Source organism: Dothidotthia symphoricarpi (genome assembly GCF_010015815.1).
Source record: "Dothidotthia symphoricarpi CBS 119687 unplaced genomic scaffold P153scaffold_32, whole genome shotgun sequence".
NCBI classification, from domain to species: domain Eukaryota; kingdom Fungi; phylum Ascomycota; class Dothideomycetes; order Pleosporales; family Dothidotthiaceae; genus Dothidotthia; species Dothidotthia symphoricarpi.
The window spans coordinates 106,914-125,269 of record NW_022985039.1 but is presented as its reverse complement, the minus strand read 5'-3'; the positions used below and the strand labels follow the sequence as shown (position 1 = coordinate 125,269).

General features: G+C 55.2%; 5 protein-coding genes across 5 annotated transcripts; 3 read left to right on the top strand and 2 right to left on the bottom strand.

The window, feature by feature from the left end:
* Window positions 1-160: 160 nt before the first annotated feature.
* On the top strand, window positions 161-1,473 carry P153DRAFT_380140 (uncharacterized protein; the record flags this gene model as incomplete). Its single annotated transcript, XM_033669908.1, has 4 exons — window positions 161-295; window positions 348-429; window positions 492-1,394; window positions 1,454-1,473. The coding sequence occupies 4 exons, from the start codon at window positions 161-163 to the stop codon at window positions 1,471-1,473; spliced, it is 1,140 nt and encodes a 379-aa protein (XP_033517793.1).
* A 180-nt stretch (window positions 1,474-1,653) lies between these two features.
* Window positions 1,654-2,754, bottom strand: P153DRAFT_303991 (Allantoicase; the record flags this gene model as incomplete). Its single annotated transcript, XM_033664556.1, has 2 exons — window positions 1,654-2,633; window positions 2,691-2,754. The coding sequence occupies 2 exons, from the start codon at window positions 2,752-2,754 to the stop codon at window positions 1,654-1,656; spliced, it is 1,044 nt and encodes a 347-aa protein (XP_033517792.1).
* A 614-nt stretch (window positions 2,755-3,368) lies between these two features.
* On the bottom strand, window positions 3,369-5,888 carry P153DRAFT_304075 (uncharacterized protein; the record flags this gene model as incomplete). The annotated part of the gene is made up of 3 exons (XM_033664560.1): window positions 3,369-4,868; window positions 4,914-5,686; window positions 5,744-5,888. 3 exons carry the CDS (start codon window positions 5,886-5,888, stop codon window positions 3,369-3,371), a joined length of 2,418 nt encoding a protein of 805 aa, XP_033517791.1.
* Window positions 5,889-6,269: 381 nt separating this feature from the next.
* Window positions 6,270-14,179, top strand: P153DRAFT_402005 (two-component sensor protein histidine protein kinase-like protein). Its single transcript, XM_033671960.1, has 5 exons — window positions 6,270-6,541; window positions 6,595-10,345; window positions 10,518-12,328; window positions 12,386-13,373; window positions 13,430-14,179. The coding sequence occupies exons 1-5, from the start codon at window positions 6,428-6,430 to the stop codon at window positions 13,867-13,869; spliced, it is 7,104 nt and encodes a 2,367-aa protein (XP_033517790.1). The 5' UTR covers window positions 6,270-6,427; the 3' UTR covers window positions 13,870-14,179.
* A 263-nt stretch (window positions 14,180-14,442) lies between these two features.
* Window positions 14,443-16,788, top strand: P153DRAFT_402004 (uncharacterized protein). Its single transcript, XM_033671959.1, has 2 exons — window positions 14,443-15,398; window positions 15,449-16,788. Exons 1-2 carry the CDS (start codon window positions 14,717-14,719, stop codon window positions 16,777-16,779), a joined length of 2,013 nt encoding a protein of 670 aa, XP_033517789.1. The 5' UTR covers window positions 14,443-14,716; the 3' UTR covers window positions 16,780-16,788.
* The last annotated feature ends 1,568 nt before the right edge of the window (window positions 16,789-18,356 follow it).

Below are 18,356 nucleotides of genomic sequence, written 5' to 3'. Positions count from 1 at the left end.
GCAAATGCAAGTGTCTAAAACGCTAGTTCATCGACAACAGAGTTAGTTCTTGCAGTACGATGTCTTGGAGGGCGCACGTGGGACGACACCTCACGCCAATGTGCAAAAAGGACCCGTCAAACAACCCCCACAATCCACAACCAACCGACTAACCATCACCATGGAGTCCGAAATCGAAAAGATATCGCCATTCTGGCTCATCACAGCCTTCATCTTCATTCCAGTGGGTGTCTACCAGCTGTTGAACTTGCTCAGTCCGTTCGTCAACAACCTCACTGCAATGACGATATCCGAGGTACACCTACCCCACAAAACCACAACACCAACCACCACTGACAGATCCGCAGATATACGTCTACCCGATCAAATCCCTGCGAGGCGTCAAACTCACCGAAGCCGTCGGCACAAAATACGGCTTCAAACATGACCGTATGTCCACCACCAACAGCCAACCCCATGGCCCGTGCCCACCATCTGATAGACTCGCACAGGAACATTCATGCTCCTCGAAGTCACGCCCACGGGGCACAAAAACATGGCCGTCTCCCGCTACCCAGCCATGACGCAATTCCTGACCGAAATCACCGGCCACAACACCACCAGCGGAACAATAACAATCACCTACCGCGCCTACGGCGACGCACAAAAGGCAAAAACGCTCACCATCCCCCTAACCCCCAACACCGAAAAACTACCCCCCTTCGACGTAAAACTCCACGAAAGTAAAGTCACAGCCCTGAAAATGCCAGACGAACACAACGCCTGGTTCTCCTCCTGCTTCGGCTTCGACGTCGTGCTCGTGTACCTCGGCGCGAACAAACGCGCCGTCCTATTCCAAGACATGCAGCCCCGCGACCCCACTCCCCTTTCCCTCTTCATACACAAATACATCCCCCTCGCGTCCCCCTACCTAACCCGCCTCACAGGCGGCCCCCCACAAACAGCACAACACAGCATAACCTTCGCAGACTGCGCGCCCTACCTCATCACCTCCCAGACCTCCCTGGCCGACATATCCTCCCGCCTCCCCCCCGGCTCAGAAATGCAAATGAGTAAATTCCGCCCCAACATCGTGCTCTCAGGCGCGTTTGAGCCGTACGAGGAGGACTACTGGGGCAGTATCCGTATCAACCACGCCGTGGAAATGGTCATGGCGCATAATTGCCCGCGGTGCCAGAGTATTAATATCGATTATGAGACGGGGAAGCAGGGTACGGGGCCGGAGGGGCAGGTGCTGAAGAGGATGCAGCATGATCGCAGGATTGATGCGGGGTCCAAGTGGAGTCCGGTGTTTGGGCGGTATGGGTTTTGGGATGCGCGGGGGAGGGACGTGGTGGTTAGGGTGGGGTATAGGGTGAATGTTACGAAGGTTAATCCGCGGTTGACGGTTTGGAGTGAGTTTTTGGTCCCGTTTCATCGCTTTTCGCTTGGGGGGTTTGCTGACTTTGCGCAGGTTGGGATAACGTGGAGTGAGCGTTGTCTTTGAAAAGGCATATGCAGCACCGCTACCTAGCATCCCATCAGACTCACGGCTCCCGCAACCACGTCACATCAACGCATGGCGTCAGCAAAGTATGCCCAACAACGGGATTGTCTAAACCTCTATATTCTAATAAACTCCCCAATACCACAAAACACCCATCACATACCCCCTCACACCTTCCTCCCAAAAACCCTAAACCGCTTAACCCCACCATCAGGAATAATAACCAGCTTAGCATGCGTATACGCCTTACCCTCCACCTGCTTCAACTCCCCCTTATACACCTGCTCCACATCCGGCTTACCAGGCTGCGGCGCCAGAACCTCTACCCACGCCTGATCCGCATGCGCCGGATCGGTCTCAAACGCGCCAGCAAAGACCTGGATTTTCCCTGGAAAGTTACCACGAAAGTGCGCGGTATCGACAACGACGTGATCGATTTCGCCTTTGGCGCCGAGCTTGACAATAGTCCAGTCGACGTGCTCGCCGCGCGTGCGCTTCGTTTCCCACCCGTCGCCCATGTCGACGCCGCGGCCGGGTAGTAGTAGGTTGTCCTTTGAGCCGAAGTGCTGGTCTGAGCACGACACGGCTACGCCGCCCATGTTCGTGGCGCTGAGCTCGAACACGGCGGATGTATCGGCTGGGAAGACGGGGACGGCGCAGCCGTACAGGCGGAACCGCGCTATGCCGCCATCGGGGTACATGAGCAGGCGGACGTGCGTGTAAGCCTTCTCTGTGATAGTATCGAAGAGCCAGCCGTGGCGCTGGCTGGGGCCGCACTCCTGCTTATCCAGAATCGTCTCCCAGCCCGTGTATGCGGCGGATTTTATCTGCTCCTCCTGTGAAGGTGTGGCGTCAGGGAGAAAGGCGCCCTCGACGGCGATTTCGGGCGCGTGGTTCCCGTTGAAGAAGGTCGTGTCGATTTCTACGCCGGCGATCTTGCCGCTCGCGGTCCCGAGGCGTAGGACGACCCAGTCGGCGGGCTCGGGGTTGTGGCGCCGCGTCTCCCATCCGTCGTACCATGCGCCGCTGTGGACGAAGACGCCGGGTTTTTGGATCGGCGGGCCCGGTGTGATGAGGTTGGAGGCGGCGGCGAACCACTCATCGCTGAATGAGAGGACCTTGGAGCCGAGAGGCGCGGATATGAGGTCTGTGAGGTGTGTTAGCTTGGAGGCGTTGGAGCTGCTGTTCGTGCGGATGGACTGACCCGTGTATTGTGATTTGAAAGTCAGGTCAATTTCCTCTGCGGGGACTGCACGTGCGGACGTCATGTTCAAGTACGTGTTTTGCTATTCACGGGGACTGTTTTTTTGCTGCGGGATATGGGAAAACAAACAAAGGATTGAGTGAGACAATGGCGGGGTATAATTGAAGATAGGTATGGCGGGGTAGGACCCCACATTTCGTATAGTAGAACTTGCATCTCGGAGGCCGCCGAAAGCCTAGAAAAGGCAACAAGAATGTCAAGAATGAGCCGATAACGGCGACGAGAAACCGTCGGGAAATTATGTAAACTGGTATCCAATCGCAGTTGGCGGCGTTGAGGAATTGTGGAAACCCATGTCCTCGCTTGCTATGCAACCAGTGTGAACAGAGTAGAATATGGAGAAAATGCCCGCTCAACAAACCCTGGCGGGGAGAAACGCTGATAGCTTACGAATATGTGGTTGCTTTCTGCGCCCGCGATCTCTTCGATGGATCCAGCAGCTGCATCTTAACCAGAAAAGGCAGGTGGTACCGACGGTCCACCACACGATCCTGACCGTTGAGTGTCAAAGCTCCCGGCTGGAAATCGTACTAGGTCTTGGCCGCACCCAACGTGAATGAAAGGATCTGTAGCTCAGGTAGGTTAGCACAGGCACTACGGCTGGGCAGTGCTCCATCTTCACCCGTAGCTTGGGTCGTTCCACTGCGTGTCCTCGTAATAGTTTCCACCGTTTTTATTGCCGCCGCTAAGATCCAATTTGGCCATGAATTCGGGAGGAACGGTCGGGATGTATTTTCGTTCTCGCTCCTTGTCCACACCGCCAAACCCAGCACCGTAGCTGATGAGCATATCAGTTGAAGTGGGAAGCGAGAACGGCAGCATATACGAGGGATCGAGAAGAAGCTCATCTGGCGGATCGTCCTGATCCTCGTCCTCGGATAGCTGTGGAGGTGCAGGTGAAACTGGGTTTAGAGACGTGAGCTTGCCGGGTGTCGTCGGTGGCTCAAGAGACTTTCGCTGAGGATTAGGCGATCTCCCCCGCGCCGCCTTTCGATCTGCGGCAGCTTTCTGTAGATGTACAATGTACTTTGAGGCGCTTTTTGGAAGCCCCTTCTCTCCTACTTCAGGCCTGTAGTACTTCGCAGCATGCAGAAGCTGTGGAGGAGAGAGGCGCGTCAGCTGCTGGATCGTGCCGACGAGTGACTCCAAATCTTCACCAATCGAGGAGAAACACTGAAGCCATTGTAGCAGTTGTATGAGCGGTTCAACATGGCGCTTTGTGGATTCCACGGTGTTCTCGCCGGTGGAGGTCATGGAGCCGTTCTCAAAATGCTCCGGTTGGCGATTGTTGGATCGTGCCCAGTCCTCAAGAGTCGAAACGTTCATCCGTATCTGCATGGCCTTTGTGCGAGCCAAGTACTTTCGATTTGACATGATGCGATTGAATATCTCTGCAGAGAGCCAGTAGATCAACTGTGACAGCACTTGAGCGGTGATGACAGAATGAACATCGTACAGATCAAGGACGAAAAGCGTCGATGAAAGGAGAGAGGTGAGGTTTCGGGGAGACGGCTGTGCTCTGCGCTTCGGTGATGGAGGACGGAATCGCTTCTCGAGTGGTTCTGGAGGTTTCGCCTTTGGCTTTGAACGGAAGATTTTCCATTCGTGCTGAAACTGTATATCTTCAAACCCAGGCATGGGCTCGTGATCAAGCATGGCCAGGTCCAGGTTCTTGTCCATTCTGCGTTCTGCGTCTCGAATTATGAGGATGAAGATTTCATTGATGAGTTCTGCCATCTGGAGCTGGAACTCAGTCGTCGCTCCCATGAGCTTGATGTCTTTCTTGAGGTAGTGTAGAAGTAGGGTAGCGTTTGACATCCAGAAAGCCAATACTGTCATGTCCCATTGATGCTTCTCTACAATGTCGTTAATTTTCTTCATGGCGGTGACGAGTAGTGTTTCTAATAGATCTGCACTAGCATGGTAGTGTGCATAACGCGCGCTGAGGAACAGGATGTTTGCAGGGACAGGCTTTTGCGAAGGGGAGCGCTGGGGCGTCATGTTTGTTATGATGATATCGAGTATGTGTTCGAGCTCGCTTTCCTGGAAGACGAACATTTGGTCGTTGAGACACTTGTCCCACACAAACTGCTGGGCTTCTTCTGCCTCTTCGGGGGACTAGGCTTGTTAGCAGTGTTTACGAGCAGTGGAGAAGGCACCCACCTCGGGCTGTTCGTCAAGACCAAGATTGCCAATGTCAACCTCTAGGTTGAACGCGCTCTCCATCATCATCCGACGTTTCAACTCGTTCTCCTGCATCTCCTGTTCGAAGCGGTCTTGTGAGAAGCCAGAGCTGTAGAAGTCGTCCCCCACGCCTGCATTGCCGATGGCGTATCCGCTCTCGTGTAGGTAGTCGGATATCTCGCTGTTGGGCTCGACAAAATCGAAGGCTGTTCGTCCTGCGGATGACTTGACGTCGGTTGAGGCTCCGTGGTCCAGTAGAAGCTTGACAATGTCCTTGTGGCGGTTGGTCATGGCCCACATGAGGGGCGTCCAGCGGTTCTTGTCTTGGCTGTCGACTTCTGCGCCTTCTGCGATCAACGCTGCTGCCACGTCCTCATGCCCAAAACAGCTCGCGTAGACCAAGGGAGGTGTGCCCTCGGCGTCGACGCCGTTGATGTCGATGTACTCCCGGGCCCTTCCGTCCAACAAGCGCTTGACTCGCTCGAGCTCACCGTTGGAAGCTGCCAGTGTGAACAGGCCCTGCAGTGCCTCGCGCTTCTCGTCGGGCGAGAGCCTGTCGTCGGCGACGACCTTGGCTTCGTCACCTAGGTTGTCGTTCTTCAGGCGGGCCTGGTGTGCGAGCATCTGCACCAGGCGACTGTCGCTGTCCTCGAGCTGCTGCATGTCTTCGTCGCCAAAGGCCGGGTCCTCGAGGGAGAGGTTGAAGCTCAGCGGGCGGGCAGGCAGGGGCGTGGTGAGGAACTGCGACTGCCCTGTTCACGTGGTTAGCGTCGCACAGCACGGCGCGTTCCTGCCAGGACAGCACTCACCCTGCCATGCATCGTACATCTCCGTCTCGTCGTTCATGACATGCACGGTCCGCCGGTCATCGAGCGAGGTGGGGAGGTCTGCGGGGAGCTGGCGCGGCTTCGGGGCGTCGCCGGGGAAGGCATGGTCGTCGACGGGCGAGTCCATTGTGTGACATTGGGCAGAGTGGCGGTGGTGGTGCTGCTGGCGAGGCTGGCGATGCTGGCTACTGTGGCCGCAAATGCATGGGCCTGGGGTTTGGGGGGATGTCCAGGCACTCCCGGTGGGCGAGGCGGCGGGGCGGGCAATGCGCGTCGAGTGTTGCGACGGCCACTTCTGTTCGAAACTGCTGCTTCCTTCGGGGTTAACACTGCTGTCGACGTTGTCCCGTCAAGACTGCCACTCCAGTCGTGGGGGAGGCTGTTGGTGGACAGGGAATGTCGTCAGGAGCCGTGTCCAATCACCAGTGGTGGGGGCTTCCAACCAAGATTCGGGAAATGCACCAGCACGTCGCAGAGCGGCGCTCGACCCCAGGTCTAGCTCTGGACTGCCGTCGTCGGCGTCATACTCGTGCAATCCTCTGCACCTCCTCCGCCCTCGCCGCCCCGACGTGATTTGGCGACGCGCCATGTCCAGACAGACCACCACGGCCGCCTCGTCGCCCTAGGAACATGTCTTGATGCTCGCAACCTGCTGCCACTAGCGCCATGCCACTCACGTACGGAGAGCCGGGGCAGACGGCGCGCTTTGCCCACATCTTTGCGCGCCTGCTGGAGCTCCAGGACTATGTCTGGGACTCGAACGTCGAGCCCTTCCACTCGGTAGGCGCGCACCGCCCAACCGCCGCCTGCGCCACGCTGACTGCCACACACAGTCCTACGACAACTGGCACTTTTTTGGCCACCAGCGAGCCCGCCTCGAGCGCGTCGCGAGGACCCGCACCTCGCGCTCGCCCGACTCGAGCCGCCCGTCGCTCATCCGCAGCCACAAGTCGACGGGGAGCGATGCGGGCCCTGCCACTGCCCAACTGCCACCACCACCCCCACCCCTTTCCGATACAGACACGCACCGCGAGGGGCGTCCCGTCGTCTGCCGCGTGTCCAAGCACAGCCTGCGTCTCGAGCGCGAGTTCCAGCTGTCCAAGCAGGTCATCAAGAAGTCGGACCCAGAAGCCAGGCATTTTGTCCGCCCCATCGAGTTTGTGAGGCTGGCCACCAAGACGGGAGAGCAGCCCCTCGTGGCCAGCATATTCGAAGCCCCCGGCGAGAACTACCTCAAGGACCTGGTCACGTTTGGGCCCAACTGGTACAACTTCGTCAAGCAAGACAACACCTCGCTTCCTCACTCATTGCAGCCCGCGTGCGGTGTGCCGCTGCTTACTTTTCTAGACTTTGCCGTCGGAGCAACAGAGGCCCTGTCCATCCTGCACCATGGACACCAGATCGTCCACGGCGAGCTCCGTGGCGACGCCTTCCACTTTGCCCAGGACGGCATCGTCAGGATGATCAACTTTGGAAGTGGCGCTAGGTCTTTCGAGAATGGCCTCACCTCCGCAGGCTGGAACGCACTCAGCAGAGAAGTGGGAATCGAGCTCAAGGTCGCCTTCATTGCCCCGGAGCAGACAGGCCGTATGCCTGCAGAGCCCGACAGTCGCACCGACATCTACAGCCTTGGCATCCTTTTCTACACCATGCTCTGCGGCGTCACGCCTTTCGACGGCTCGACGGCCCTCGACGTCATGCAAAACGTGATAAGCAAGCGGATCCCCCACGTATCCACCAGACGCATGGATGTGCCAGAGGCTTTGGGAAATGTTATCCAACGCATGACGCAGAGAAACATCGAGGACAGGTACCACTCGACATCTGGCTTGAAGTTTGACTTGATTCGAATTCGCGAGCTCTTATCCGAAGGGGACTGCGCGGGTCTACAATCTTTCCAAGTTGGCGCCAAAGACATAAACTGCTTCTTCAACCTCCCCTTGAAGCTCATTGGCCGAGAAAAAGAACGCCAGAAGATCGTTGATGCAATTGAGCGTATGACAAGATACCGAAAAGGAGGAGCAAACGTCATGAACAGCCTAAGTTCGAGTTCCACCTACTCTGATCCGCGGCTGGATCTTCACCTTGACGAAGCCACTTCCGATAGCACAAGCTCCAGGGGCTCAGTGGAGCGCTTCAACAGTGTATCCACCACCGGTCCAGTGTTTCTCGATGCGGCACGTCAGCCACGGTCGCAAGAAAGTATAACTCGGTCGGATGGCTCGATGAACGAAGAAAGTCCTGAGACCCGACCACAACTACATCTAATCAGCCGAGGCCATTCAAACAACAGTATCGAAGGCTCTTTGTCCTTCTCACGATCCAATCAATCTAACGAAGGCGCGGCTTTTCGGACAATGTCTAACACTAGAAAACTAAGACGAAAGACTCGCTGCGAAGTGGTCGCAATTGAAGGAAGTACTGGGTTGGGCAAGTCCCGCTTAGTCCGTAGTGTCCAGAGTGCTGCACGAAGTTCTGGCTACTTCGCCGCGGCCAACTTTGATCCTGCTAAAAAGGCCCCCTTTGAACCCATCTTGAAGCTTATGTCTTCTTTGTTTCGACAGATCTTCAGCGAAGCCGATGTTACGACAAGCTTTCACCACAGCTTACGGCACTTTCTCAAGACTACAGGTGTCTGGGCGGTGCTTCGCGGCTATCTAGATCTGCCGGAATGGCTCTTAGATACAGGCGGAGTTCCTAAAACCCCGCAACAACGCGATGGTGGTATGACCAAGGAGCTGCGGCGACGGTCGTCTTCGCCTGCCATTCAATGTGGTGCATCTGGGCATACTGCAGAAGCCTGGCTTCGAAGTGGAGGAGCATCCAAGTCAACCAGATTCATGAACGTTTTCATTGACGTGCTGCGTCTCCTCGCAACCCAGAAACTATGTATCTGGACGTTAGAAGACGTCCAGAATGCTGATTCGGAGAGTGCAGAACTCATACAGCACATCGTCCAAGCCAAGATTCCACTCGTGATCATCTTTACCTACAACAACGAAGACTCGCTACCACGAGAGCTGCGCTCCTTGCTTCATGAAGCATCAAAAATACAGCTATCACCATTCACTGAAGCGCAAACTACAGAATACGTCAGTGAGACGCTCCATCGAGATCAACAATACATCCTTCCTCTTGTTGCCGTCATACAAGAGAAGAGCCGAGGAAATCCGTTCTACATCAGTCAGATCCTAGACACATGCTATCGAAAACAGTGTGTCTACTACTCATGGCGAGAGAACGATTGGCTTTTCGATCTTGACAAGGTTTTTGAGGTCTTCGAGAGTCCTGAATACGGCTCTTCAGTCACCAACGATTTCATCTCAAAGAGATTGCTCGAGTTGCATCCCGCCACTCGTAAACTTCTCGCGTGGGCTTCGTTGCTGGGTAGTGTGTTTTCCTTCGAGTTGGTCAAAACGGCACTCAGCGCAAAGAACGCCCCTGCAAATGCTACCAGGTTACCACTCCTTGGCGAGAACGAGTCCGTAGTGGCAGCACTCAATGGTGCTCTCGAAGCTTTTGTTTTGATGAATGCAGACGAGGAGGCCAGGTTCCGTTTCAGTCACGATAGATACCTCACGGCAGCTGCGAACGCCGTCGAAAAGGAATGGGACACGGAGCTGATGCACTACGTCATTGCGAAGATAATGAGCACAGGTGGCGTTGAGTATACAGACGACACCACCATCGGCTCGAAAGCTCTATACATGCGTAGCCGCCATATATGTCTCGCCGCCGAGCTAATCAAAGCGAAGGATTCGCATCGCGCCCCTTTTCGAGATGTCCTCTACCAGGCTGGAGAGACGGCTTGCGAGTCTGGTGCTAGATCGACAGGGATCTATTATTTTGCTCATTGTCTCATGCTCCTCCAAGACGATCCATGGGATGACACGAAGCCTGATGTCTCTTACCAAGAAACACTACAACTCTTTGTACGGTCGGCCGAGTGCTATTGGCACCAAGGCATGCTCGATGAGGCGCTTAGCTTAATCCAGACCACCTTCAAACATGCCCGTGATCCTTGCGATATGGCAAGCTCGTTCGTCTTACAGTCGCGTGTACTTACTGTCCGCGGAGACAGCTTTGGAGCGTTCCAGGCACTTAGAGATTGCCTGTCTTTGCTCGGATGCACAATCTTGCCAACAACGTGGGACGAGTGTGATGCCGACTATCAGAAGATTTGTGTAGTTCTGCAGAGCACTGATAAAGACGCCTTGCTCACTCGCCGACCATCGGTAGACGACCGTATCTATTTTGCCATGGGCCCGATATTCATTGAGCTCCTCAGTGCTGCCTTTTGGTCAGACAGTTTGCTATTCTACCAGGCCACACTTAAGCTGATCAACCTTCATCTGGAACGAGGCAGCATACCACAAGTCGCGCTCGCTTATGTTCACCTTGGAACCATAGCCACAGGCCGTTTCAATATGATAGGTTTCGCGGTCGATATGGGTGCTCTTGCCAATCGGCTATTCGATATGTATCCCGATGATAACTACATGCTTGGTCGGGGCCGAACGCTGCATGCGTTGTTCCTCGGCCCTCTAGGCCTACCCATCTCGGACCTTATGCCAGATCTCCATGGTAAGTAAGATGAATCAGTCCCCCTTGTCGGTGGTCTCACATCCGATGTTTTTCGGCGTTACCAAAGTGTATCTGTCTGATATTGCATTGCTGCGCGAGCGAAGACGAAGTGCACTGAATCAGGATGGTTTCCAATGTCCTCGTAGTTTATCAGCTAACATGTTTGATGTAGGAGCGTTACAATCCACCGTCACCGCTGGCGACCGTGTATTGACACTTATCAATCTCGGTGTTCAAGCACTTTTCAGGATCATGGCATCTTATGATGTCGCGGGACTCGAGTCTTGGATCGAAGAAACACCGCTGGACACGAAGAATTGGCGGCAAGATTTACGAGGAGGTGTCTTTCTAACAGCATGCCTTCAATACACAAAAGCGCTTCAAGGCAAGACAGGCGTGCACGACGCTTCACTAGTTTTTGACGATAAACATCACACCTCTTCACTCTACGTCGAGTTCCTGGAGACGTCCGCGAGCAATCCGAAGCGACCAAAGACCGTGTACCTTGCCATAAAACTTCCGGCCTTGGTACTCTACGAGCACTACGAGGAGGCTATCGCCCTAGGCGAGCTGCTATTGCCCATGCTGAGCAGTATCTGGGGTCAAAGACTCGTTCAATCCGTCATGTACTACCTGGCAATGGCATACTTGGCTGTTCTCCGGGGGGACCCGGCCCATGACCAAAAGGAAAAAATGTTGGACCATGTTCGAGAGACTCTGAAGCAGCTTGAGATTTGTTGTGCTATCACTGATGTCAACTATCGAGGCTGGATTGACCTGCTCTCTGCGGAGTTGGACGACGTCAATGGCGATTCTCCATCGGCAATGCTAAGCTACGAGGCAGCCATGGACCATAGCGAAGTGAACAACTTCATTCTCGAAGAGGCGTATGCTTTCGAATTGTATGCGGGATGGTTGATTCGGAAAAAGGCCAATAGGCTGGCTCGGCATGCTCTCAAGGATTGCATCTCAACTTATAGAAGGATGTCGGCATTTGGCAAGGCTAACCATGTCGCGGCGAAGTATGAGTGGCTGCTCCAGGGCACCAGATCGCTCACGACAATGGATGTGGCTGTACAGACCACGGTCATCGATACCGGAAACACGACATTCAGACTTGGACAAAACGAGGATCAAGATAAGTTCTTGAGCGCCGAAACTGCAGTCGATCGAACACAGAATTGGATTGTCCCGGAGACTGTCAAGCATCAAGATTCACCGCACGATCTGAACGGATTCTCGGCCGCAGGCCTTGATATGTTGGATTTGAGCTCCATACTCGAATCGAGTCAAGTGCTTTCGAGCGAACTCAAAGTCGACAAGTTGATGGCCAAAATGGCCACGATCATCCTCGAATCGACAGGAGGCACACTGTGCGCCATTGTCGTCGAGGACCCGCACATTGAATGGAGTATTGCTTGTGTTGCAAACAACGAACCCGACAGCGACAGCGGCTTCTCTACAGGTGTGTCGTCGTACCCAGCTGGGCAACCTTTGCACAGTGTCGACGACGTGGTCGCACGGCAAGTGACAATGTACACATTGCGCTTCCGGGAGACAGTCATGGTCCAAAACCTGCTGGAAGACGATCGTTTCTCCAAGGTGTCGGAGTCGTATCTCAAACGCAATCCAGACGGCAAGGCGGTGATTTGCATACCAATTGTCCACTCAGGTCATCTACAAGGAAGCATCTATGTGGAAGGCCCGCCAAATTCGTTCACCGAACGGAACACGCAGGTCCTGCGATTGCTTGTCAACCAGATATCGATATCTTTGGCCAATGCTTTGCTGTTCAAGGAGATTGAGCGCGTCAGTGCTAGCAATGAGGCAATGTTGGAGATGCAAAAGCGCGCACTCGCACAGGCGAGAGCGGCGGAGCTAAAGGCAAAAGAAGCTGAGGCGCTGGCCATTCGGAACATGAAGCTGAAGGAAGAAGCGGCCAAAGCGAAGAGTCTTTTCTTGGCCAACGTGTCTCACGAGCTGGTAAGTTGTTGCTGAACTTGTATATGGTGGAAATGATTGGTACTAACACGATTGTAGCGCACACCTCTCAATGGCGTGATTGGCATGTCTCAACTACTCCTAGCGAGTACACTGAATCAAGAGCAGTCAGACTACGCCGACTCGATACGCGTGTGTGGTGACACACTCTTGTCGATCATCAACGATCTGCTCGACTATTCCAAGCTCGAGGCTGGAAAGATGAACGTCATGGAGATGCCCTTGTCTCTCAACGAAACCATCACCGAAGTGGTTCGGGCACTGGCCTATACCAACGCCGAAAGAGGCCTCAAGACGATCGAGCAGCTCGAGGTGGATCCAGAGATGCTCGTCATGGGCGATCCAGTGCGACTCCATCAGATTCTCATGAACCTACTGTCCAACAGCTACAAGTTTACACCCAAGGGGTCAGTGACGGTGCGGGCAGTGGTTAATGCTGAAGGCCCAGACTGGGTAGACGTGACGTGCAGTGTGATTGACACTGGCATTGGGATCCCTGACGAGCAAAAGGAGAAGCTCTTCCGACCATTTTCACAGATTGAGTCTTCGTCGTCTCGTAGCTACGGCGGTACAGGTCTCGGGCTTAGCATCTGCAAAGCGCTCATTGAAAATGTCATGAACGGCAAGGTGTGGCTCGAATCAACACCTGGACATGGAACGACTGTCTCGTTTGCACTTCGGTTCAAGAAAGTGCCCAAGACACAGGCGGCAAATCAGCAGTACACGCGCGATCCGGATCCCATGGCCAAATTCTCGGCGCAAGGGAATAATGGCCACGAGCAGTCGTCAGGGACTTGTATCGATCTCTCGACAATTGCCAGAAACGAACTGAGGGTGTGCATTGCCGAGGACAACCTGATCAACCAGCGCATCGCAATCAGCTTTGTACAGAAACTGGGCTTCAAGTGCGACGCCTATCTGGACGGGCTGAAGACGATCGATGCACTAGAACGTGCCAGCGACAACGGCCGCCCCTTCCATCTCGTGCTCATGGACGTGCAAATGCCAAACTGCGACGGCTACGAAGGTAAGCAGTATCACATTTCCCAACACGTTTGAAGACGGACTAACAATACCGCTCAGCAACACGCCGTATCCGCAAGCACCCCAACCCCGAAGTCCGAAACATCCTCATCATCGCCATGACCGCATCTGCAATCGAAGGCGACCGCGAAAAATGCCTCGACTCGGGAATGAACAACTACCTCGCCAAGCCCGTGCGCGCGCAGACTCTCAAAGCGCTGCTGGAGAGCTACCTCACCAAGGAAACACCCGTGCAAGACATACCCAATCTCGACACGGAGGCGGCCAAGCTGGTCAGAGAGGCGTTGGCCGAGGCAGAGAAAGGCAAGCTGGATGATGAGGCGAACAGGGAACAGTCAGCAAATAGGGAGGAGGCGAAGAGCAGACCGAGACCTCCCAGCGTGCGCATGAATACTATTCAACGGTGGCATTCGCCGAATGGGAGGAGGGGCTCACAGCCTGGGTCGCATCCTGGGTCGCCGCCTCCTCCTGAGTCGTAGGGAGGTGTGCGTATATATCTTTTTTGGCGTGGAAATTGAGGGGTTCTGTTCTTCGACGGGGGGTTGTCTGATTTGATTAAGGTGGGTGGATTGGTTTTATGGTCTTGGAGGGGGGCGTTCCAGGCTTGGGTTGGGTCTGGAATGGATGGGTTGGTTGCATTGGGTGGCGGCTTTTGAATAGTACACAAGCATAGGCATTATATGGATTTATTGTTATAAGGTTGGTTGGATGGGGTTGTTAGAGTCTGTCTGATTGTGTATTACCCCTTTGCTTGCTTGCTTGTAACGCATTGTAGTAGGTATTACTGATTTGGCTGGGAACTGGCCATGTCACATGCAAAAAGTCCAGTGCTGCAATGTGTGTGTGCATCTCACGTTGAGTGGGTGTAGGGTACTTTCATTTCAGGGCGACGACGAATCAGATTGGCATACAAAATGCTTGGCAGGATGTGGGCCAAATTACCTCTGGGGCAGGGCAGGACGGGCAGTGGTTGGGTGGAGACTATCTGCGGGATTACCCTGTCGCCGGTTCGGTTCAGCGTGATTAGCTAGCTACCTTGCCTTGCCCTTACCGTAGTGTAGTGGCCCCTCGTAAAAGCCCCTATACATTTTGCTTTGCTTTGCCTTTGCCCGGGTCCAGGTCAGGTCAGCTTAGGTCACGGTAAAGTTGTGTTGTGTTGGATTGCGTTGGATTGCATAGCCAGACCGACTCCCTGATCGCTCAGCACTTGTCTGTATCTGGATAGCACTCGCCGTTATCAGCAGTCGTTGGAAAGTTTAGAGACGTCTCCCCAGAACGTGCAGACGAGACGGCAGCACAACAAACAAACACACACGCACACACACAATGTCTGCAGCCACGGCCACCAAACCGCCCGCCACGGGCACCACGCCTCGCCGCGAGGCCACCTCCAGAGCCTCTGCCCCGTCGCCGGCAGCTGCAAGCCGCACACCTGCCCGCTCCTCGACGCCGACGGCCACAGCGAGTGCGACGACAAGCAGCCCCGGCGGCGTGGCCAGGACACGCTCCGTCAGGACAGGCGGCAGCGGCACCCCCGTCTCGGCCCGAGCAGCGGTGAAGAAGCCCGCGGCACCTTCAGCCCTCAGCAGGAACACATCCCAAGCCGAAGCCGACGCGGACAGCCAGGACGAGCAGGCTGCCTACATGCAGGCCCTCCAGGAGCGGCTGCAGAAGGCCGAAACCGCCGCCGAGGAGCGCCAGAAGCAGCTCGAAGTGTTCAGCGCGCGCCTGGACGAGGCGCACCAGGAGCAGGCCCGTCTTGAGGAACGTGCACATGAGGAGGAGGAGAAGGTCGAGGCGCTGGAGAACCAGAAGCGGGAGCTTATGCGGCAGCAGCGCGAGTTTGAGGGCATTTATGAGGCGGAGCGTGCGCAGAGTATGCGTGAGAAGGAGGAGACGCAGACACGGGAGGATGGGCTGCAGGACACGATTCAGCGTCTTAAGGAGACGATGGCGACGAAGAATATGCCTGCTGGTGAGGGCGAGGAGGAATACGTGTCGCGTGCTTGTGAGTCTCTCTTATATCAATGTCGGTGAGGAGGTGCTAACATCCCACAGCCAGCTTCCGCAACACGCCCTCGCGCAACAACTCGTCCCAGCACCTCGACAACGCCGCCTCGTTCGCCCCGCCGTCGTCGATCCAGCGCAGCAACTCGCGCAACAACTCCAAGCTCATCAACCAAAAGGACAAGATCATCGAGGACCTGCGCCTCGAGCTCGCAGAGTACCAGGTCAAGCTGCTCGAGGTGGAGAACGCGGGCGGGGGCCGTCTGCGCGAGCTGGAGAAGCAGCTGCTCGAGACGCGCATGACCAACGCCCGCCTGATGGAGGACAACGAGAGCTTCCAGCTGCTGCTGGGCGAGAAGACGCTGAACGGCGACCTGAGCCGCGGCGACTTCCTGCGCGACTCATCGCATGCCGAGGACGGTGCCCCAGCAGGTGCCGGCCCCTCGACCAGCCTGGCCGACGAACTGCAGTCGGTCGAGGAGGCTGACGTCGAGGCCGTGCGCCGCCTCGAGGCTGAGGTCAACAGCATGAAGGACCAGAACAAGGCGCTGACGCTCTACATCAACAAGATCATCGGCCGCCTGCTGACCCACCAGGGCTTCGAGTCGGTCCTCGGCAACGACAACGACGCCGACCGCGCCCCAGACACAAACAAGGAGCTGCCCGCCCCGCCAAAGGAGAATGATCAACCTCAGGGCTTCCTCCAGCGCGCCAAATCCGTCATGGGCACCAGCAGCGCTGCCCGCAAACCCCGCCCAACCAGCATCATGGGCCCGCCCGCCGTACCCGTCTCCGCCCAACAACAACAGCAACAAAGCGCAAACGAAGACCCAACCAAAGCCCCCAGTATCCCCCTCGGCCGCCCCCTCTCCACCCGCGTCCCAAGCGGCTCCTACACGCACCGCCGCTCCACCTCGGAAGCCACAACAAACATGTTCCGCTCCCCCTCGGGCCCCGCCTCACCGGGCCTCACCTCCCCGCGAAACTCCTTCTTCGGCCTCCCCGTCAACGGAAACTCCGAAACTACAACACGCAGCAGCATCGCGCCCGCCAGCCTGCCCGGCTCCCGCGCCGTCTCTGGCACAGTCACGAGCGTCGTCGCCGCGTTACGCGCTGATGATACTGATGCAGAGGCCGCGGGCGTCGATACACCGAGTCCCCCCCGCCGTCTTGAACGCAGCGAGACGTCTAGCACGGGGCCCATGACGGGGAAGGGTATGAGGCCTCTGCGCCTTGTGCAGAATGAGGAGGAGGCGGTTAAGGCGAGGAAGGCGGCGAATAGGGGGAGTTGGTTTGGGGGGTTGTTTGGCCAGGGACAGGGTCAGCAAAGTCAGCAAAACCAGCAGCAGGGGAGTCCGCTTAGTCCTGTGTTGGATGGGTGAGTTTTTGAGGTTTTTAGGCGTTTTTTTGTGAGGGGGGGGGGATGGGGTTTGGTGGTTTGGTGATTGGGGGGGGGGGGTTGGATGGTTGGATGGATGGATGATGACATTTTCTTTTTTTGGGGGGGTTTGGGATGGGATGGGATGGGGTGGTTAGCATATTTTATGATTTATACATGGCTTTTTCTGACGCGTGGGTGGTTTATGAGGTGTGGTGTGGTGGGGTGAGGTGAGGTGAGATGGAGATTAGCAGAGTAGAGTCTGTCTTTTACTTCTCTTTCTCCTTGTCTTCTTGTGGGGATGTGCTGTGCTGTGTTGGCGTTGCTGTTATGTGCTGTGATGTGCTCTTCTAAGGGGGCGGGGGGAGTCTTCATCCCCCTATCCCATTCTCATCCCTACACACTAAGTATCCGCATTCTTATAAACAAAATGGGTAATCGGGAGGATTTGATGTGAAATAACTCGCTGTCAAGGTAAGGCAAGTGCAAACAGCGACAAACTCGGCTATCCGCATTCTTCATACCCAATTGCAAGGCGTAAAACTACAACGCCAAAAATGCAGACTAGGAGCATATATATATACATTCCGCCGTAAATCTGCTTTACTGATCGTATATACAGTTGTCAAAGTCAAAGTCTAAAGCGCAAGTGCATTCGAAGAAAAGTTCATCCTGCAGATGATATCAAAGGTGGACTAGCTTCCAAGCGAAGCGGGAGTGTTCTACCTCCTCCGTTTTCATGACATTTGTATAAGCGTTGCTTATACGCCGGTTTGTGGAAATCATTCCCTTTCGGTTCGGCTAGAAGGGTATGTTGTGTGGTGAATGGTGTGGAGGCGGTTCGGGGGCGTGATGGTTCTGGGGTTGGGGGTTGAGTGTGTTTGGGTGATTGAAGTTAGGGCTGGTATCGTGAAATTAGAGATGGGCTGTTGGATATACACAAGCATGTTGAGTATTTGGTGATGAAGGGTTTGTAGATTGAGGATGGGTCGAAGGGGTCTGGGGGTGCTGTTGGGTGTGTTGTTCAGGGAATTGCTCTCGAGGATTTGGGTAAAGGTGTGGATGGTTTACTGTTTGCTGAAGGTTATTATGTCATGATTGTGCTGCACTTTTAGATCACGGTTGTTGTTACTGTATTAGATCTCTCCTCTTTCTTGCTGTCGAGTATCGTCTGAGGCTCGGTAGTATGCCACTCTTGGTATACTCCTTCACTGAGAGTCCAGCGACGAGAACGTGGCGTAGCCTGCTATAGCGCCCCAGGATTGCGCGCAGTGTGAACGTCAGCCTTTGTAACGAAGTCATGGTATACTATATATGTATCATATGGTGTGTAAGGTGAGAGACTAGGTGGCTCTCATGCCCCATGCCAAGACTGTTGACGGCCTTGATTCACTGCTCATATAAACACTGCTGCTTACGCCTCCTCCGTCCTTCTTACACTCACACAGCAGACTTTACATTAACTGCCGTCATGACGTATCTAACCCCCTGCCGCGAATGCTAATCTGCTCTCGAACTTCGGCAGCTCGATCGCGGATGGCGCACACATCCCCACGGAAGGACCTCGTGCTGGTGTCACGA